Genomic DNA, 16,618 nt, shown 5'->3' with positions numbered 1-16,618 from the left:
TGCAGAATTTCTGAAAGGGGGGGTCAAGGAAAAGTAGTGAGCGAGCAGAATTTTTGTCACAGAATTTTTGTCACTCACGCCCCCTCACGCCCCCTCAACAGCATAGCATTCGGGTTCAGGGACAACCTTTAACTTGAATCTCCGCATTGAAAGCCTAGGATAGAGCAAACTAATATGTTCAGTACACTACAAAGTAAAATATTTAGAGCTAAGGATTTTAGATTTTGGTTTTCTTTCATAAGTAACTTCAATATCTCCTCTAACTAAAAAAAAAATTTTTTATCCGAAATTTTTTTTGTATAGGGGCAGTAGGGGGCAGCCATTGAATTTTTTCATGCTGTTTTTGTATGCGGATAGAACTTCGAACATAAGTTTCTCAAAGCGGTAGGTCAATACTGTCCCCCTTTCACCCGAAAATATTTTGGGGGTAGGAAGGTGCATGGGGTAGGAAGGTGTGAAGCTTAAGCACATTGAAGCTTAAGCACTGCTTTATTTAATTAACCCTTTCCCCGCTGAAGCCGTCTTTTTCCGGCCGCACTTGTCCATGCTAGCGCTGTAGGTACCAGCACATGCTGCTCTTTCACATGGTATCTTTAATATCTTGCCTCGAGGTACGCTTCGCACGAAAGAAAAGTGACCGCATGTGACTAATTGATAATGGCTTAGTGCAACCTCAGTGAGGTTCTAGGGCAGCTAGACAGTGAGGAGAACAATGCCTTGTTGAGTGAGAGGACAGTGACTGGGATCATAGCTAGATAAGAAACTACCTCAAGCTAGAAAATATAGAGCCTGAAGAACCTAAGCTCTTGGGATCGACTAAGTTCCTGGGTCTAGAGTAGCTTTTTGATAGCTTCAGTATAACTGTATTTAGGCAGTGGACATCATGAGCCACCATTGAACTTGTAGAAGAAAACATTTCCCGGGAAAATGGCGTCTGCCGATGTGACCTCACAGACAAGTTTCTGCTTGAACCATGTCTCCTTGAAAACACGGCCTTCATACAATATTGTTTGTGTACATAATTGTAAATGTTTGTAAACAATCGCTAATTAGGGGGGTGGTCAGTTGCTAGGTAACGATGATGGTGTCAAGATACCTCTGGGGTCTGCGCTACCTATAGGAAATATTTACAAGTCATTTCAATGTATGGTTCATGATATTATATGAATTTTTAAAGAAAAACTGTATTTATTCTGTATTTTCTTTTTTTAATTAAAACGGGGAAAGGGTTAAGCAATAAAGCAATAAAATACAATTAATTAGTTTGCTCCATAAGGGTAGGCCCTGTCACTATTATTGGCTTCAGTTTCGCAATATAAAAGTTTGATAACATTCTGTTGAATGTGGAACTCCATCATTTCTAATCGCAAAAAAAGAGAAGCAAGCATAACAGAACTAGGGATTTCCCTCCCTGACCATCTTCCTAGCGGACATTTTGAGTTTGTTCCTCTTTTAACAAATCCCCGTTGTATATGGGTCTAGTGAAGTACATATCTGGAGACAGAGATCATCCAACTGTGCGAAGGAGTCCCATTCAAATCCGAATCTGGTATGAAAGAGAAGACCCAGTACACATTTTGAAGGTATGTAAAATTGTAAAATTTATCATCCTGTAAAATTATATCGGTATTATGTAGCGGATGTATTATGTAGCGGATGGCTGGACTCTTATCCTGCATTAGTAGGAATGAACGAATGTTTTCCTTGCCCCTTGCGGATTTTATGGATGGAAAAGGCTTGGAAAAGGCTGCAGGCGGAATACATTTCGTGCTGTGAATCCTTGGCGATGGTTGGCGAAGAGCTCCTCAATTACATTTTGGATGACTTGATGCCATGGCACTATGACTATGGAAGTAAATAGGTAAGACATATGTCACAGGGGCGGATCCAGGGGTATGGAATAGGGGGCTCATATTCCCCCCCTCTTAAGAAATTACTTATGATGTAGCTACTATCATGACCACACCCATTGAGAATTATTGATGAGTCAGCAGGAAAGTTTGACCTTTTTATTTTAGTCATCACTGTGCATGTGTGTGTTTAGATATGTTTACCCTGTCAGTCAGTACTGTGTGTGGATTTACCAGACAATGGCACTCGTTGCTGATATTGAAACTACAGAGTTCAGGCTATTGACAGCCATCGGAGAATCCACGAGCAAGTACCACAGATGACGTGGAACAGCGTGGCAAGAGATGTTGTTGGAAAAAACTTTACACTGAAGCAAGTTCAATTGGCCTGGAGGAAGATATGCTTGCTTGGAATTTGAGAAAAGGGTTACTATTTCACCTCGAGTCATGAGGTTTTATGGACCAAGTTTTGAAGATAAACCGAATAAACCGAAGAAAGCAAAAGTCCGAGTCAAGTGTTGTATTCAAGCGATCATTAAATATCAGAGCAGTCTCCTGCTGTTAATCCAGCGTCAGGTACAGTAATAGCATCTCCATAACTCGTGTTTCAATTAATGTTGACAGTGAAATTTCTAGCCAAAAAAGTATAAAAGTATAATTAAATTTTTAATTATGAAAAAGTGTGTTTAACTTTCCTTAACCCTTTCCCGGCTTTAGCTGACGGCAGCGGTAGTGATAATTTTCAAAAAATCTGGGCGCTGTGTTGGAGCTATGCCCACGCAGCTCTTTCACGTGGTATCTGTTTAATATCTTGCCTCGAGGTACGCAATACTGTCGAAAGAAAAGTGACCGTTTGATAATGGCTACAAGATCTTTGTAGTACAACCTTCTAGGGCAGCTAGACAGTGAGAATGGCTAGACAGTGAGAACAACGATGCTTATGGCTGTAGTACTCTTATGGCTGTAGTACTTCAGAGGTATGCGTATGATTATAGCGATGCTGCTTGTACATGGTGCTCTTAGCTACGTAGTGTACTGGCTCCAGCAGTGTGTTGAAGTGAATACAGAAGCCGGGGTGATTTGCTTAGCTATCTGCTGGTCTCATCCACAATGTATTCTCTGTGATGAATGCAGCTGTGATGGACGGTGGGAGTTGGACGGTGGGAGTCGATGGAGTGTGTGTGTGTGTGTGTGTGCGTGCGCGCAGTGTATCTTTATGTGCGTGCCAGTCACTGAGTGTAAAAAGAGCTGCCGTAGGCGCGACCTTTGACCCCTCATTCAAACCTTAGTAACGAGCTCTTTTTTTCTCTTGCACAAAAGCGCACACACTGTGAACACTCAAACATATTGAACACTCACAAAGGGAAGCACAGAAACAAAATAAACTATTATCATAAACGGCTGATAATAAACGGCTGACAAGTACTTCATGTAGTGTCACCTCGTCAGACAACTCGACTGTATGTGAAAACAAATATACACAGGGAATTGTGGGAATTACAATTATAACAACGAGTGTGCGCTTGCTAATGCCTCTCGCCGCTTTCGCTCTAGTGTTATAGTATAGTTTCTATAATGACATGCATCTTTATTACTCAGTGCTAGGCTTGTGTCGATGTGCTTGAAAAGTATGCCAGACATGCAGCTAGCGCTATGGACCAGGACGGGCTCACTGTGTGACTCTGTACAGTCTAGAGAGTAGATTACCATGAGTAGTTGTACTTAAATGGTGTTGATACCCGTGTGTAGATGAATGACTGAACTACAACATATCCAAAAATGATAAGGTGGTGGGTTTGTGGTGATTAATAGAACAGCAAATTGTTATAGTGTTAGAGTAATAAAACAGTATCTTGTACAGTTAAGGTATCCTGGCCATCCGTGTTACAAATGTTCACAGTGTCATGATTTACTGGTTTTCAATAACTTTTGAAAAATTAATAGCTTAGCAGTAAGTTTTATTCAATTGCTGAGATAACACTGAAAAGCTACTGTAGTTCAGTCACAGTCATTCATCTACACACGGGTCCAATCAAAAGATATTTACATTTAAGTACAACTACTCACAGCTGATATCGAGACTTACCCCTCATCTGTCAATGACCTTTCTCTATACAACAAGAAAAACACAGAAGTTATATAATTATGACAAGGTTACATGATGATGCAGGATTAATATGCAGAGACCGTCAGTCACCCGTGAGGAAGTGATAAGTATAATTATAGAATAAACATAATTATAGAACATACAGGAGCAGCTCGAGACCAGAGGACCAGAGGAAGGATGTATGATTATAGATTACACATAGTGAAGAGGCTGCTGGTGCAGTGGTAGATGAGGTTAGATTTAAGGCCATGAATACACTTAACAACCTTAACAATAGGGTGCGAGTACTTTTTCACTCCTATAGTATACTTCCTCAAAAACCTGCTCAAGTGAACCTAGAAGACATCATCACCAGATACGGAAACCATTTCCCAAATCAGCAGCCTCCTTTGTGGCGAATTCACAATCACCAAATGCACCTAATTGTTCGATATGTAAGACTCAGAAACATCCCTTGTATGCTTGTCCGCAGTTCAAGTTGCTCCCTCACGACAAGATGTTGTCCACTGTCCGCTCAAGCAATGTATGTCTTAATTGTCTCAAACCAGGCAAAGAATTGCGGAAGCAACAATCGTTGCAGGAAATGCCAGAAGCCACATCACACGTTGCTTCACCGTGAGTCTGCAGAAAACAAAGAACAGTCAGAGCCTCCCTCTACCGAATCTTCTGCTCTAGCAGTAGCACCAATGGTCTCAAGTTATGCTCAGTCTGGTTATGCTCAGTCTGGCTCTGGAACTACACTACTCATGACTTGTCAAATGTTTGTAAACGCACCCGATGGCACTTGTGTCCGAGCACGCAGCCTACTTGACTCAGGCTCTTCTACTTCATTCATATCCGAGTGATTGGCTCAATCTCTCCAACTACCATTGTCAACTCAGAACATTCGCATCTCTGGCATCACTGGTATGTCTCGCGGATCTCCCTTGTCAATCTCATCTCTGTGCCCACCCGTTGAAAGGCTTCAAATATCTGCAATTATTGTCCCACGTGTCACTTGTGATCTACCCACTCAACCTGCTCAACCTGTGCACTTAAATGCCAAATGGAGTCACCTCAACCTTGCAGATCCCGACTTCGGCCAACCTAACAAAATTGACATACTCCTGGGAGTAGACGTCTACGCTGATGTGCTGTTGCAAGGCCGGCGGAATGGACCCCCTGGTACGCCTACTGCCTTTGAAACTAAGTTTGGATGGGTACTCACTGGCAAAACAGACAATGTTGCAGCTAACCATGCAATCACACTCTCTGGTGACGACATTCTCCGCGAAATTGAAGAATGCCCAAGAGATGTCTCAAATCACTCACCAGAAGACTCACCAGAAGAACGCTCTGTTGTTCGTCATTTTGCTGAAACCCACAAGAAAAGTGAAGATGGTAGATTTGTCGTACCACTTCCAAAAAACCCTCGGACAAAACCTCTTGGAGAGTCAAGATCATCTGCTGTACGCCGATTCCTCTCTCTCGAGCGATCTCTCCACTCAAAGGATCAATTTGATGAATTTGCTACTGTCATGGATCTCAAACATGGATCTCAAACACGCTGAATGTGTACCAGAAGCAGACATGCACAAACCCTCTCAAGAAACGTTCTATTTGCCCATGCATGCTGTGAGAAAAGAAGAAAGTACGACAACGAAACTCCGAGTTGTATTTGACGCCTCTGCCAAATCAGACCTACCATTCACCCCCCTCTTATTGATGTTCTCCTTCGATTCCGTACACATCGAATTGCTCTCACCACAGACGTTAGCAAAATGTATCGGGCTATCGAACTAACCACTGCCGATCGCGATCTCCATCGCTTTGTGTGGCGGAACAACCCAAAGGACCCTCTGCTTGACTTCAGGATGACTCGCATCACCTTCGGAGTATCTGCTTCCTCATTTGCAGCTAACATGGCTGTCAAGCAAAATGCTATCGACCACGCTATGGAATACCCACTTGCAGCCAAGAGCATGTTGATGATGGACTCACAGGAGCTGATACTGTTCAAGAAGCTATTGAGCTTCAACGGCAACTCCAGGACTTATTCTCTGCAGGAGGATTTCTCCTAAGAAAGTGGAACTCTAGCGATCTACAAGCTATCCAGCACTTGCCAGCAAACCTCAAAGACCCCAAGTCTATTCAAGAAATGCCCTCGACGGAAGAATACACAAAGACACTTGGAATTCAGTGGAATGCTCCCAAGGATTCAAACTGTCTGTACCTTCTCCCACACCACTGGAAACTCTAACGAAACGTGGTATTGTCTCAGATGTTGCCAAGACTTTTGATGCCCTAGGTTGGTTTCTCCCTCTACTATCAAGCCAAGATTCTCATGCAGCAGCTATGGGAGCTAAAGGTTGACTGGGATGACTCTGTGCCTGAACATGTCCATGATGCCTGGCTACAATGGAGAACAGAACTGCACCTACTCTCACAGATACCCATTCCCCGATGCTACTTTGACAAGAAGTCCAAACCCTTCTCAACAGAAATCCATGGTTTCTCGGACGCTTCTGAACTTGCTTATGCAGCTGTAGTCTATCTACGCATCACAGACACCGTACCCACATTGCTTTGGTGATGTCTAAGAGCAAGGTGGCACCCATCAAGCGGCTAACTATCCCTCGCCTAGAGTTCTGTGGAGCTCAACTACTGGCTCGACTATATCAGACAAGTACTCAATATTCCCCTCTCACTCACACATGCCTGGACCGACAGCACAATTGTACTAAATTGGCTGGATGGAAGTCCTAGACGCTACAAGACATATGTTGGAAACAGAATCTCAACCATAGTCGATCTCATCCCTCCTGACAAGAGGACTCTACCCCTCAGAACTCCTTGATCACTCTCTCTGGTGGAACGGACCCACTTGGCTTAAAGAACCACCAACTAATTGGCCTGAAATCCCTCCAAACAAATCTGAAATTGATGAAAAAGAAGTGTCACTACTTGTACTCACTCACCCATCATCCCTATGGATCAATTTTCAAGTTATGACTACTTGAAACGTGTTACTGCTTGGACCCTTCGTTTCAATCGAAATTCTCAAACCAAGAATATAGCAGAACGGATCAAGACTCATCTCACAACCACTGAATTGCAAGCAGCAGAAAATTACTGGTTATTCAAGCAACTCACTTCACAGCTGACCTGGATTCACTCCAAAGAAAACAAACTTTCTCCAACTCCAGTTCACTATTGTCTCTGCAACCATTTATTGATGATTCTGATATTCTCAGAGTAGGTGGTAGAAAACAACTTTCTCAAACCTCCAACTATCAATCTCGACTCGACACCCAGCCATTTTACATGGAAAACATCCTCTCACCCACTTGATGATACGACATGAACACCAGCGACTACTACATGCAGGTCCTACTCTACTCTCTGCCTCCCTATCCAGACATTATCACATTGTTGGTGGACGTAAGGTAGTCAGATCAGTTGCTAGGAAATGCATTATTTGCCGCAGGTACACAGCAAGACCCAAACCTCAGATGCTCCCTATCGAAAGGATCACACCTGGCTCAGTCTTGACTATGCTGGTCCTTTGATGATCAAATATGGACACGTTCGTAAACCCACAGTAGTCAAAGCCTACATCTGTGTGTTTGTTTCTCCAACAGTGAAGGCAGTCCATCTTGAATTAGTAACTGACCTCACCTCAGACGCATTTATTGCGTGTCTGAAACGCTTCATCTCTCGACGCGGCCTCCCCTCGCTCATTTGGAGTGATAACGGCACAAACTTCGTTGGAGCTGCTCGAGAACTCAAGAATCTCTACCAATTCCTACAAATGCAATCCACTCCAGAAAATGTCAGTCACTACCTCAGTGATAAGAAGATTAACTGGAAGTTCATTCCCCAGCACCACCTCACTTTGGCGGCATCTGGGAAGCAGCAGTCAAATCTACAAAGACTGACGAATTCTAGGTGATGTAAAATTGACGTATGAAGAACTTTCCACCCTCTTGACCCAAATTGAAGCTTGCCTCAATAGTCGACCTCTCATTCCACTCCCTAATAATGATGATGGAATTGAAGCTCTCACACCTGGTCATTTCCTCACCGGGAAGCCACTGACAGCTCTCCCAGAAGTCACCCACACAGGTCCCTCCTCAAGCGTTGGCAGCTGTGCAAGTCTCTACTCATACACTTCTGGAAGCAATGGTCCTTAGAATACATCTCCCAACTTGGACGCTTTAACAAATGGCGGCACCCCACTCGAAACATTCAACCTGGTGATTTAGTTGTAATCCATGAAGATTCTCGAAATTCACCCAGGAAAAGACAATTTAGTACGCGTGGCAACGATTAGAACCACTAACGGAACCTATACTCGGCCAATAACCAAACTCGCAGTAATCCTGCCGAATGATGAACAATTTGACAATTGAATACTTTAAATCTTCTCACCTCTTTTGTTTTGTAAGACCATCCGGTCTTGGCTGGCGGTATGTTCACGCTTAATGTACCTTACTTTAAATTAACATTTATTAGAACCTTATTAGTTCTAATAAATGTTAATTTAAAGTAAGGTACATTGAGCGTGACACCTTATGTTATGTAATATTTACTACTACCTTAACCATGATTGATGTTGATATCATACTCTTCTCTAACAATTCTCATTGTTAGTGCTCCACTTCCTCCCTTTGTTGTTGTGCGAGCCTCTGGGGCCCTGCTCCACGTATTTAAGGGTTTGTTTACCTTTTTTGTCGTTTTACTCTCACCTTACCTGTATTGTCAGTTGATGTTTTGCTCCTCGATCTAAGAATTTGGTTAAGCTACACTGTGAAGTCAATTTGTCTATAACTAGTTGTTATTGCCTATACCTGTCTCTAGCTAATTTGTCTAGCCTGTCCCAAGATAAAGAGCTCAACATTATTTTATAAGAATAAAAAGAAAACTATTCTAGACTATGATTTCAAACAAAGATACTAAAAAAACTACTTCTCAGATAGAATTTAGTCACTGGTCCCTTATGGAGTGGAAGTTAGACCGACTGTACAGACTGTGCGACACAAGGGACTGGTGGTGGAGAAGCTATCGAAACCGCAAATACTTCTTCAGGGAATGCATACCGTTTAGTTTATACAAACAAATACCAGACAGTTACGATGAGCACGATGATGATGCGGACGATGAAGACATTAGTTAGACGTTAGTTACACAGCATTGCTAAACATCGTATCAATACAGGATAGCCACTTTCTCCGAACCACCAGACTGTCGAACAAACTGGGGAACTCGATCAAAACCACCTGGAGGTTAGTCACACTCGTACACATGCTAACTAACTATACACATGTAGCAGTCAGGGTGAGGGCGGACCACCGAAAGTGCCCTCTGCACCAGCAAACCGCACATTAAGACTATGCACCCTAAGTACTCAAGGGAAAGGTTGGACCTGCAAGCTGTGAGAGCAAAGGCAGGAGTGCCGCAGTTGAACGTCGCCCGACCAGACGGTGGAGGTGCCTGACTCAGAGCTAGCGCCATGAGAGGTCTGTGACTCAGCTATAAGTTTTCCGTTACTCTGCCTTGCTTTGAGCTCTTCAAGAAATGGCTGCAGAGCGTGGCCAACGAAATTAATGGTCGTGGACATGAGCAAGTTCCTAAAGTTTTGCACTGGGCCTGGAATTTGCTGCTGGCCTACATGACGGAAGTGGGCATGGTTCTAAGCCAATGGAGGGCCACCTGTAGGAAGGACAAGGCCGGTGATGGGGTCGAGATGAAGGACGTTCTCATAGAGTGCCCCAAGATGTGGGAGATGTTCACACACGAATATTGTGCACCACCTTCATGGCAATCACACTGTGTTACAGGGTCAGTACTTTTCCTCACCTTAACCTCACCTTAACCCGTACAGATCGTTGCAGAGGCTGGGGGCAGTCGCCAACATGACGAGTGGGAAACGTACACCAACACTGATGGTGAGTTGTTGACTGTGTCGCCAGGGTGAAGGTGTACGTTCGCTCAATACGCCCACAGCAGATACAAGACCACGTCGTTCTGGCCGGAAAAAAATACAGTCAGAAGGCAAGGTCTGTCTTCCATCACACGTGGCAGCCACAGCGGCGTTCGTCAAGAGGACAGCGCCTTGGCAGCCTGTCACACAGTATGCAAACCGACTCGACGTACTATCAAACGATATCTAACTGCCCTCATGAAGTCAAGTCTGAGGAGTGCACCAAGTCTGCAAAATCACAACCACCACCTCCTCGAAAAAAGCGTCCTCAGAGAAGGGATCCCCCATGCTGTCTACATCTGAGTCTGAAGGGTCCTGGTTTTCTTGGTCTTTATCATAATATCGACGCTCTTGAATAATATAAAGAATGCACTGTGATCGCCACCCAGTCTTGTCTGGTGGGTTGCCTCCTCCCTGTACATTTGTCCATGGGCTGGATGATCGATGTACAGCCTCCAGGAATGATGATGACATCATATCATCTCCTCTTAGCAAGCGCTTGCAGCTGTCGATGCGTCGCTTAGCCTAACACACATTGCAACCAGTGGTGACTCGTGTCATCCAGCCATTTGCTGTGGCCCTCACCTGCATGATAATAAAATGAAATAATGAAATGCACCGTAAATTTTTAAAGCATTGTATACAGGTATAGTAACTCGGAATTGCAGTTACCAAAACATTGCTTGGGATGATCAGCTTCTTAAGAGTAGCGAGACTTTCAAACTTGTAGAGCACAGTCAAGCTGGTACTTTCTGGGACACATTGGTGCCACGTCTGTAGCCAACGTTGTACCTCCAGCCTGATGTACCCTTGAATCCTTGTAGTCTCAAACCCCCGGAAATTTCAGAGCGAAGTACTATATATTTGAAACAGCAAGCTCCAGAAATTCAAAACACCGAGCTCTTGGCATAGTCTTGCCTGATCGTCCCATTCACGGATTCGTTTACGATCAAACATGAGTTCGAAGCGTACACTTTGAAGTCGTCCACAGCTTGAGAGATTTGTTTGAAGATAGATGCTAGTTGTAGATACACTTACACAGGACATTTTATAGCAGGCACTACCCTACTGCATTGGTCAGCTCACACACCAACCTACCCGATACTGAGTCGCTCTGTACTGCAGGAGTTCTACTGCAGGAGTTCTTTGTCGGGATAGGGATAGTGTATTACGCTCAATAAACATTTCTTAACTTAAAGCCACAGCTTAGGTTTTCTGTCACTCTCACTATTTTGTTATAATAATTTTACCGCGGTAGCCTCGAAACCAGGCCAAGAGGACAGCAGCACATAAAAATGCTGATAAGATACCCATGTCATACTGTATAGCGTATAAATTTTTGCGTACTTTTCGTGGAGCATGTATGCAAATTTGTTTTGTTAAGAACATTTTACACTCAAAAAATAACCGCTAGTTGCTTTGCTTTAATATAAATGTGCTCGTGAATTAATACACTTAACCTCCCAGTCACGGGTAAACATAAACAATAAAAAACCGTACTAAATTAAAGTACTTTAAAGTGATATACTCTGAATATACTCTGAATACGAGCACTGGCATTCTGAGAGGCCTTTCCTCACTCGTGCACGTCACATCATGGACTTATACCTACAGCAGCCATCTATTAATTATTCATGTACACATTGACATCACTATCTATCATCGAGACATCAACATGGATCATAACATTGTGATTGATCATACATCATCGACTCTGGAGGTTACATTATGATTCATCGATTCAATCATCGCTGATTTCCGAGGCACAAGGTATCACATCTCGCATGGTCCTATCAAACCCTGACTACCAACGAAATGCCCAAGGAATCTTCTTCTGTCACAGGAAAGTGAAGCAAAGCAATTCTTATTTCTACGTCATGCACGTGAGAACTGACCATATATATTGCCCCTGAACGGTTGAAAGAAAAAATAAGCTCCGACCTCCATTTCATACCATTCTTGATCGTCACAATTCACACAACGATTGGTCGATTGGACTAGCTAGCCATATTAATGTGAGGGCAACTTTTAGTACCATGTTCAACATGGCTTCGGAAAACAACATAATATCACTATTTCACCTGACGCAGGAACAAAAAACTACTTCACCCATAGCTTTATACAAAGACGCGGGAACAATAACCCCCAGTCCGATGTAACCTTGAACTCTACACCACACCCATTTTGCTTTGGAGTGACTAAGCTTGGACTAAGCCAAAAAAAGTATGCGTGTTACACGATCCAAAGGTATTATGTTCTTGTGGTATTATGTTCTTGTGTCATTATCGACACTAGTGGAGTGGAATTGATGGTACAATCCAGTACATTAATTGTATAGTTGTGGATAGCTGTATATAGAAATTCTCAGAACAGTTACAGTATAGTGGTTGTATAGCTATGTTCGAACCCACCCTCTCCCACCAGCTCGAACCCACCCTCACTGTAAGTTAATGGATAAGTTAATGGATCATTGTTCTGTACGCAGTGTTATGTTATGGTAAGACAAAGATGGCCCGGGTCAGGGGGCCGTAGATAGCCCCATTCTTGCCCCCGGTGCAGTAGGGGCCCGACAACTGGCCCAACAACTACCTCGACTCTATGGATGGGTGGCCGCTGCCACGTCCTCTACCTCTGCCTCCTCTAGCTCCACCACGAGGACCAGCAGGGGGCCACTGTGAGGTAGGAGTAGACGTGTGGCGGGGTGGCAAGCTTGCGTAGTGGGGGTGTACGAATGGGTGAGGAGCCAGCAGACGACCTATGAGTGGATTGGGAGGAGCCAGCAGCCGACCCGGGGGTGGAGTGGGAGGAGCCAGCAGGGAGAGACAAGTCCATGGAGTCATCAGACTGATACAGCTCGTGAGACATGGGGTGGGGGAGGGGCTGTGTAGACGGTCATCACCTTCATCGCCTACAGCAGCACCTACACAAAGGTAACTAACTACATAAAACAGCTTGCTTGCTAGACTGTTTGCTTACCAGCTCCAGGAACATCGTCCATCTCCATCACTTCTTCCTCAGGCTTCTGGTTGGACCTACATCTCGCTGTCTTCTGATTCATCAAGGATCTCGCTGTCTAGCTGCTCTAGTACCTCGATCTTGAAGCCTCGATCTTGAAGCCATCGTCTATCTTTGCTTCGACGATATTGAAAAAAGTACGGTACTTAGAAATATATAATAAAAATACCACGTGGAAGAGCTGCTCAATAGCATGTGCAGGTACTTACAGCATTTTTAAAAAATCTCGGTAGTGCTGCCGTCATATGACGGCTAAAGCCGGGAAAGGGTTAATGTGGAGAACCAGCCGTGTAGAAGTAGAGATATAGAGAAATTATTTAAGAATTACTAGAGAGAGAGAAATGGCTACTTTCAGTAGTACAACCGCTGCGTGCATGCTCTGAGATTTAGGTTGCTGTGCAGAGGAACAACAAAAGCATTTTTTTTTCACAAACGTTATTGAACTGAAAGAAGTAATGGTGTGACTTCGTAATATGTGACAGGCTCTGGGAAAACAGACCAATTGGCGCAAGCTATAATTTTGCGATCTATATACCAGATGATAGAGCAAAGAATTGCCTACGCATTGATATGCTTAGTTTGCACATACCTCGTTCCATGCCTGGGTTATGCGCGTTGGAAACTCAAAGTTGTAAAACAGCAGTATTGAGAAACGCCCACTCAAAGATTGGGTAATGGTGGCTGCTTAGACAAAGCGCTTTGATGGAAAGAGTCGGATTCAGAGCATCAGATTTTGCAGAGAGGTAGTAGAAAGACTGTAGATAACTATTAGCCAAGAAAAATAGCCAAGAAAAAACATTTTGAGATTATACTATAAATCTGGCTATTGCTATACCAATATCTGCTCCAATTGGTCTGTTTTCCCAGAGCCTGTCACATATAATTATACCTACCCAAAAAGGAGGACATTCGTACTCCTATACATAATTATGTCTAAGTTTGCATGATTCATAATTTTTCTTGTATGAGATGTACTGTACTCAGTATACTTCTTTAGGTTTGTTGGCTTCTGTTATAGCAATTCAATATAATAGACCAGTTGCATAAGGAATTTAATTAACCGTGACGAATTAACCGTGACGTCACGATTGGACTGCTCCGGAAAGACAAGGTAAAAATTGCACTGCATGCGCTTTGATCAGAGCTCATTGCAGTAATAATTTCCACGGAGTTTGAACCAGCCGTGTAGAAGTAGAGATAAATTAATATTAAAAAGTGAAGACTCTAAAGATCCCCAGATCTCTGATAAAGAGAAGAGAAGAGATTGGTTGGCACACAAAGACTACACACTTGGTAAAAACTGCTAAAAAGGACCCAAGTAACGATAGGTCTAATGAAAGACGAATTGTGTTTGGTATGTCTACCCCTGGTATGAGTATGAGCAAGTCGAACAACTGCAAAGTAATGTCGTAATTATGTACGGTAGTGTGTTTGTTTCTATAGGCTTCTAGTCATGTTTACTTGGATTTTAATTCGTGGATTTGCAAAATAATGCTCGAGTTATGCCTAGTTTTGCTTTGCCATTGCAGCAGCAAAACTTGTTCACTGAGTGTTACTACTGCACTAGAACGCTAGCTGCAAGAGTGACTCAATTTTAGACTTGAACTTTTGGCATCGATCGTTTTTAACAACAATCATGATCGATCATTACCCACTATTTGGTTGATTTGCATGCAGCAAAATAAAAAATGTTCATCATGATATTAATAATCAATGATGTGTGTATAAAAGTAGTAGTTTTATGTTATGTAGCTTTGGCACCTCCACCGAGGCTGCGGTGCTTTTTGAGAGACTAGTGTGGTGGGTGTGAATTTCTTAAGAATTTCTTAAGAAAGAACTCTGCAGAGAAAAAATTTTACATCGATAAAATTCGCTTCTACACAGGATTTATATCTTACGAAGTGCTTCTTAATTTTTTTGAGTTTCTTGGACCGTATTGGGGTGCTATTGTTTCTGACACTAGTAAAACTACGGCAGAATCTAAAGACCAAAGATTCGTTTTGGTGTTACCCAGGTATACCACATGGATTTCATTTACCACCTAGAACAGGTCGGAACGCTTCCACCATCCTTTCCACCATCCTTTAAGGAGAAATATCCAAATACGTATGCGATGGATCTGATTTCTTTATTGAAACTACCTCTACTTACAGTCGTCATCCTGGAGTGATTACAAACACCATAACACAACGAAGTTGCATGAACACCAAATGGAGCGGTGTGTTTCATTTCTATTTCTGATTTCAATTAACAAAAGTGTCAGGATTCCTCAGGTAGATTCCTCAGGTATCCAGATAATGGCAGATAAAGGGCAGATAAAGGGTTTACCATCAAGGACATTAGACCCATTCTTAAAAGATGGGAAGATGTCACCTTCAAATGTTGCGTCTCTAAGAATCCATGTTGAAAGGCAGGCTAAAAAAGTATGCTATTTGCAAGCAAACGATACCTAGTCACGTCTTGTTAACCAGATTGTTTGTGTTTGTGCTTACTTGAGTAATTTTGAACCACCATTAGTTTCTAGCTGTATAGAGGCAGATCTAGAATCTGATTCATGCGTAGAAGACACACTGCTCTGATGATTTAAGATTTAAGTAAGTACCAAAGTACCGATACTGAATAGATAATTATCTTATACATTTTTATTGACTAAATCAACGCATGAACGCATGAACTGGGCTATTATTCCAACTTCGGTAATAGTTTATCGATCCAAAATCTTACATGCAATGGCAATTGTGATCCTACAACAAACTGGGAGTTCATAAAAAGATTCAACTTTGGGCACAGAATTACAATGCATATCACAGCAAACACACAAGCCAACTAAGCCAACTAATGACAAATTATGACCTAATCCTAGCTATGAAGAAAATGTCCTTACACAAGTAAACAGTACAAGCCCAAGCCCGCTTTCCGGTCAGAACATTATTATGCAGTGAGCTGATTGAGTAGTGAGCCTAATTGAATTGTAACCTTGAGAAACTTCAAGAATTAACTTTTGGCAGCACTGATAATGTAAATTGTTAGCACCGTATAAAGCACACACAGGGGGCACACACCACACACACCACACACACACGCACGCACACACACACGGGCACCAATAGCACACACACACACACAGATACACACAAGCGCGCGCGTGTGCACGTGTAGCCACACACACGCGGGCACACACACACATACACTCGCGTGGGAACACATATACTGGCACACACACACACACACACACAACATAAAGATACACACACAAGCGCACACGCACACACACACACACACATGTACTCACACCATCTCAACCAATCTGTTGGCCCAAACTTTCCGGTGTCTAGGCCACCAGATCAATGGCAAATCAATGATATGATAACCCTTTTACATTGCAACACTGCTGAGCGTACATATATAGGCTTCTGTATTTTAAACTCAGGCTTCAACACGCAGTGTGTTGAAGCCCGAGTTAAGCTTGTATAGAATTGGCAAGAATCAACTACATGCATGAACCATGTAGGACATCATTTTTAATAGCTGCCCACTTTTCTCACTGGGGGGGTTTCTGGGCAACCAGGAAACAATGGTACTATACTGTAGCGACTGCTGTGTTAACAGAGGTCAAACTATGATCAAATATGCAACACCAAGACTTCAACATAATTTTTCAACCTCCAAAAGTAGGCTTGATCG

At 43.0% G+C, this 16,618-nt stretch overlaps 1 protein-coding gene and 1 long non-coding RNA gene across 2 annotated transcripts; both read left to right on the top strand.

Moving 5' to 3' along the window:
* The first annotated feature begins 365 nt into the window (after positions 1-365).
* On the top strand, positions 366-2,995 carry LOC135350892 (uncharacterized). Its single transcript, XR_010399322.1, has 3 exons — positions 366-1,583; positions 1,638-1,861; positions 2,122-2,995. It is a non-coding gene; the product is annotated as an uncharacterized LOC135350892 (long non-coding RNA).
* A 1,870-nt stretch (positions 2,996-4,865) lies between these two features.
* On the top strand, positions 4,866-5,507 carry LOC135351411 (uncharacterized). Its single transcript, XM_064550395.1, has one exon. It carries the CDS (start codon positions 4,866-4,868, stop codon positions 5,505-5,507), a length of 642 nt encoding a protein of 213 aa, XP_064406465.1.
* The last annotated feature ends 11,111 nt before the right edge of the window (positions 5,508-16,618 follow it).

Source organism: Halichondria panicea, chromosome 17, assembly GCF_963675165.1.
Source record: "Halichondria panicea chromosome 17, odHalPani1.1, whole genome shotgun sequence".
NCBI classification, from domain to species: domain Eukaryota; kingdom Metazoa; phylum Porifera; class Demospongiae; order Suberitida; family Halichondriidae; genus Halichondria; species Halichondria panicea.
This window is presented reverse-complemented; position numbering and strand designations above follow the sequence as displayed.

What these genes read in the sequence shown, in the direction of transcription:
- LOC135351411 (XM_064550395.1), top strand. Translation starts at nt 4,866, where the DNA reads ATGTCTCGCGGATCTCCCTTGTCAATCTCATCTCTGTGCCCACCCGTT.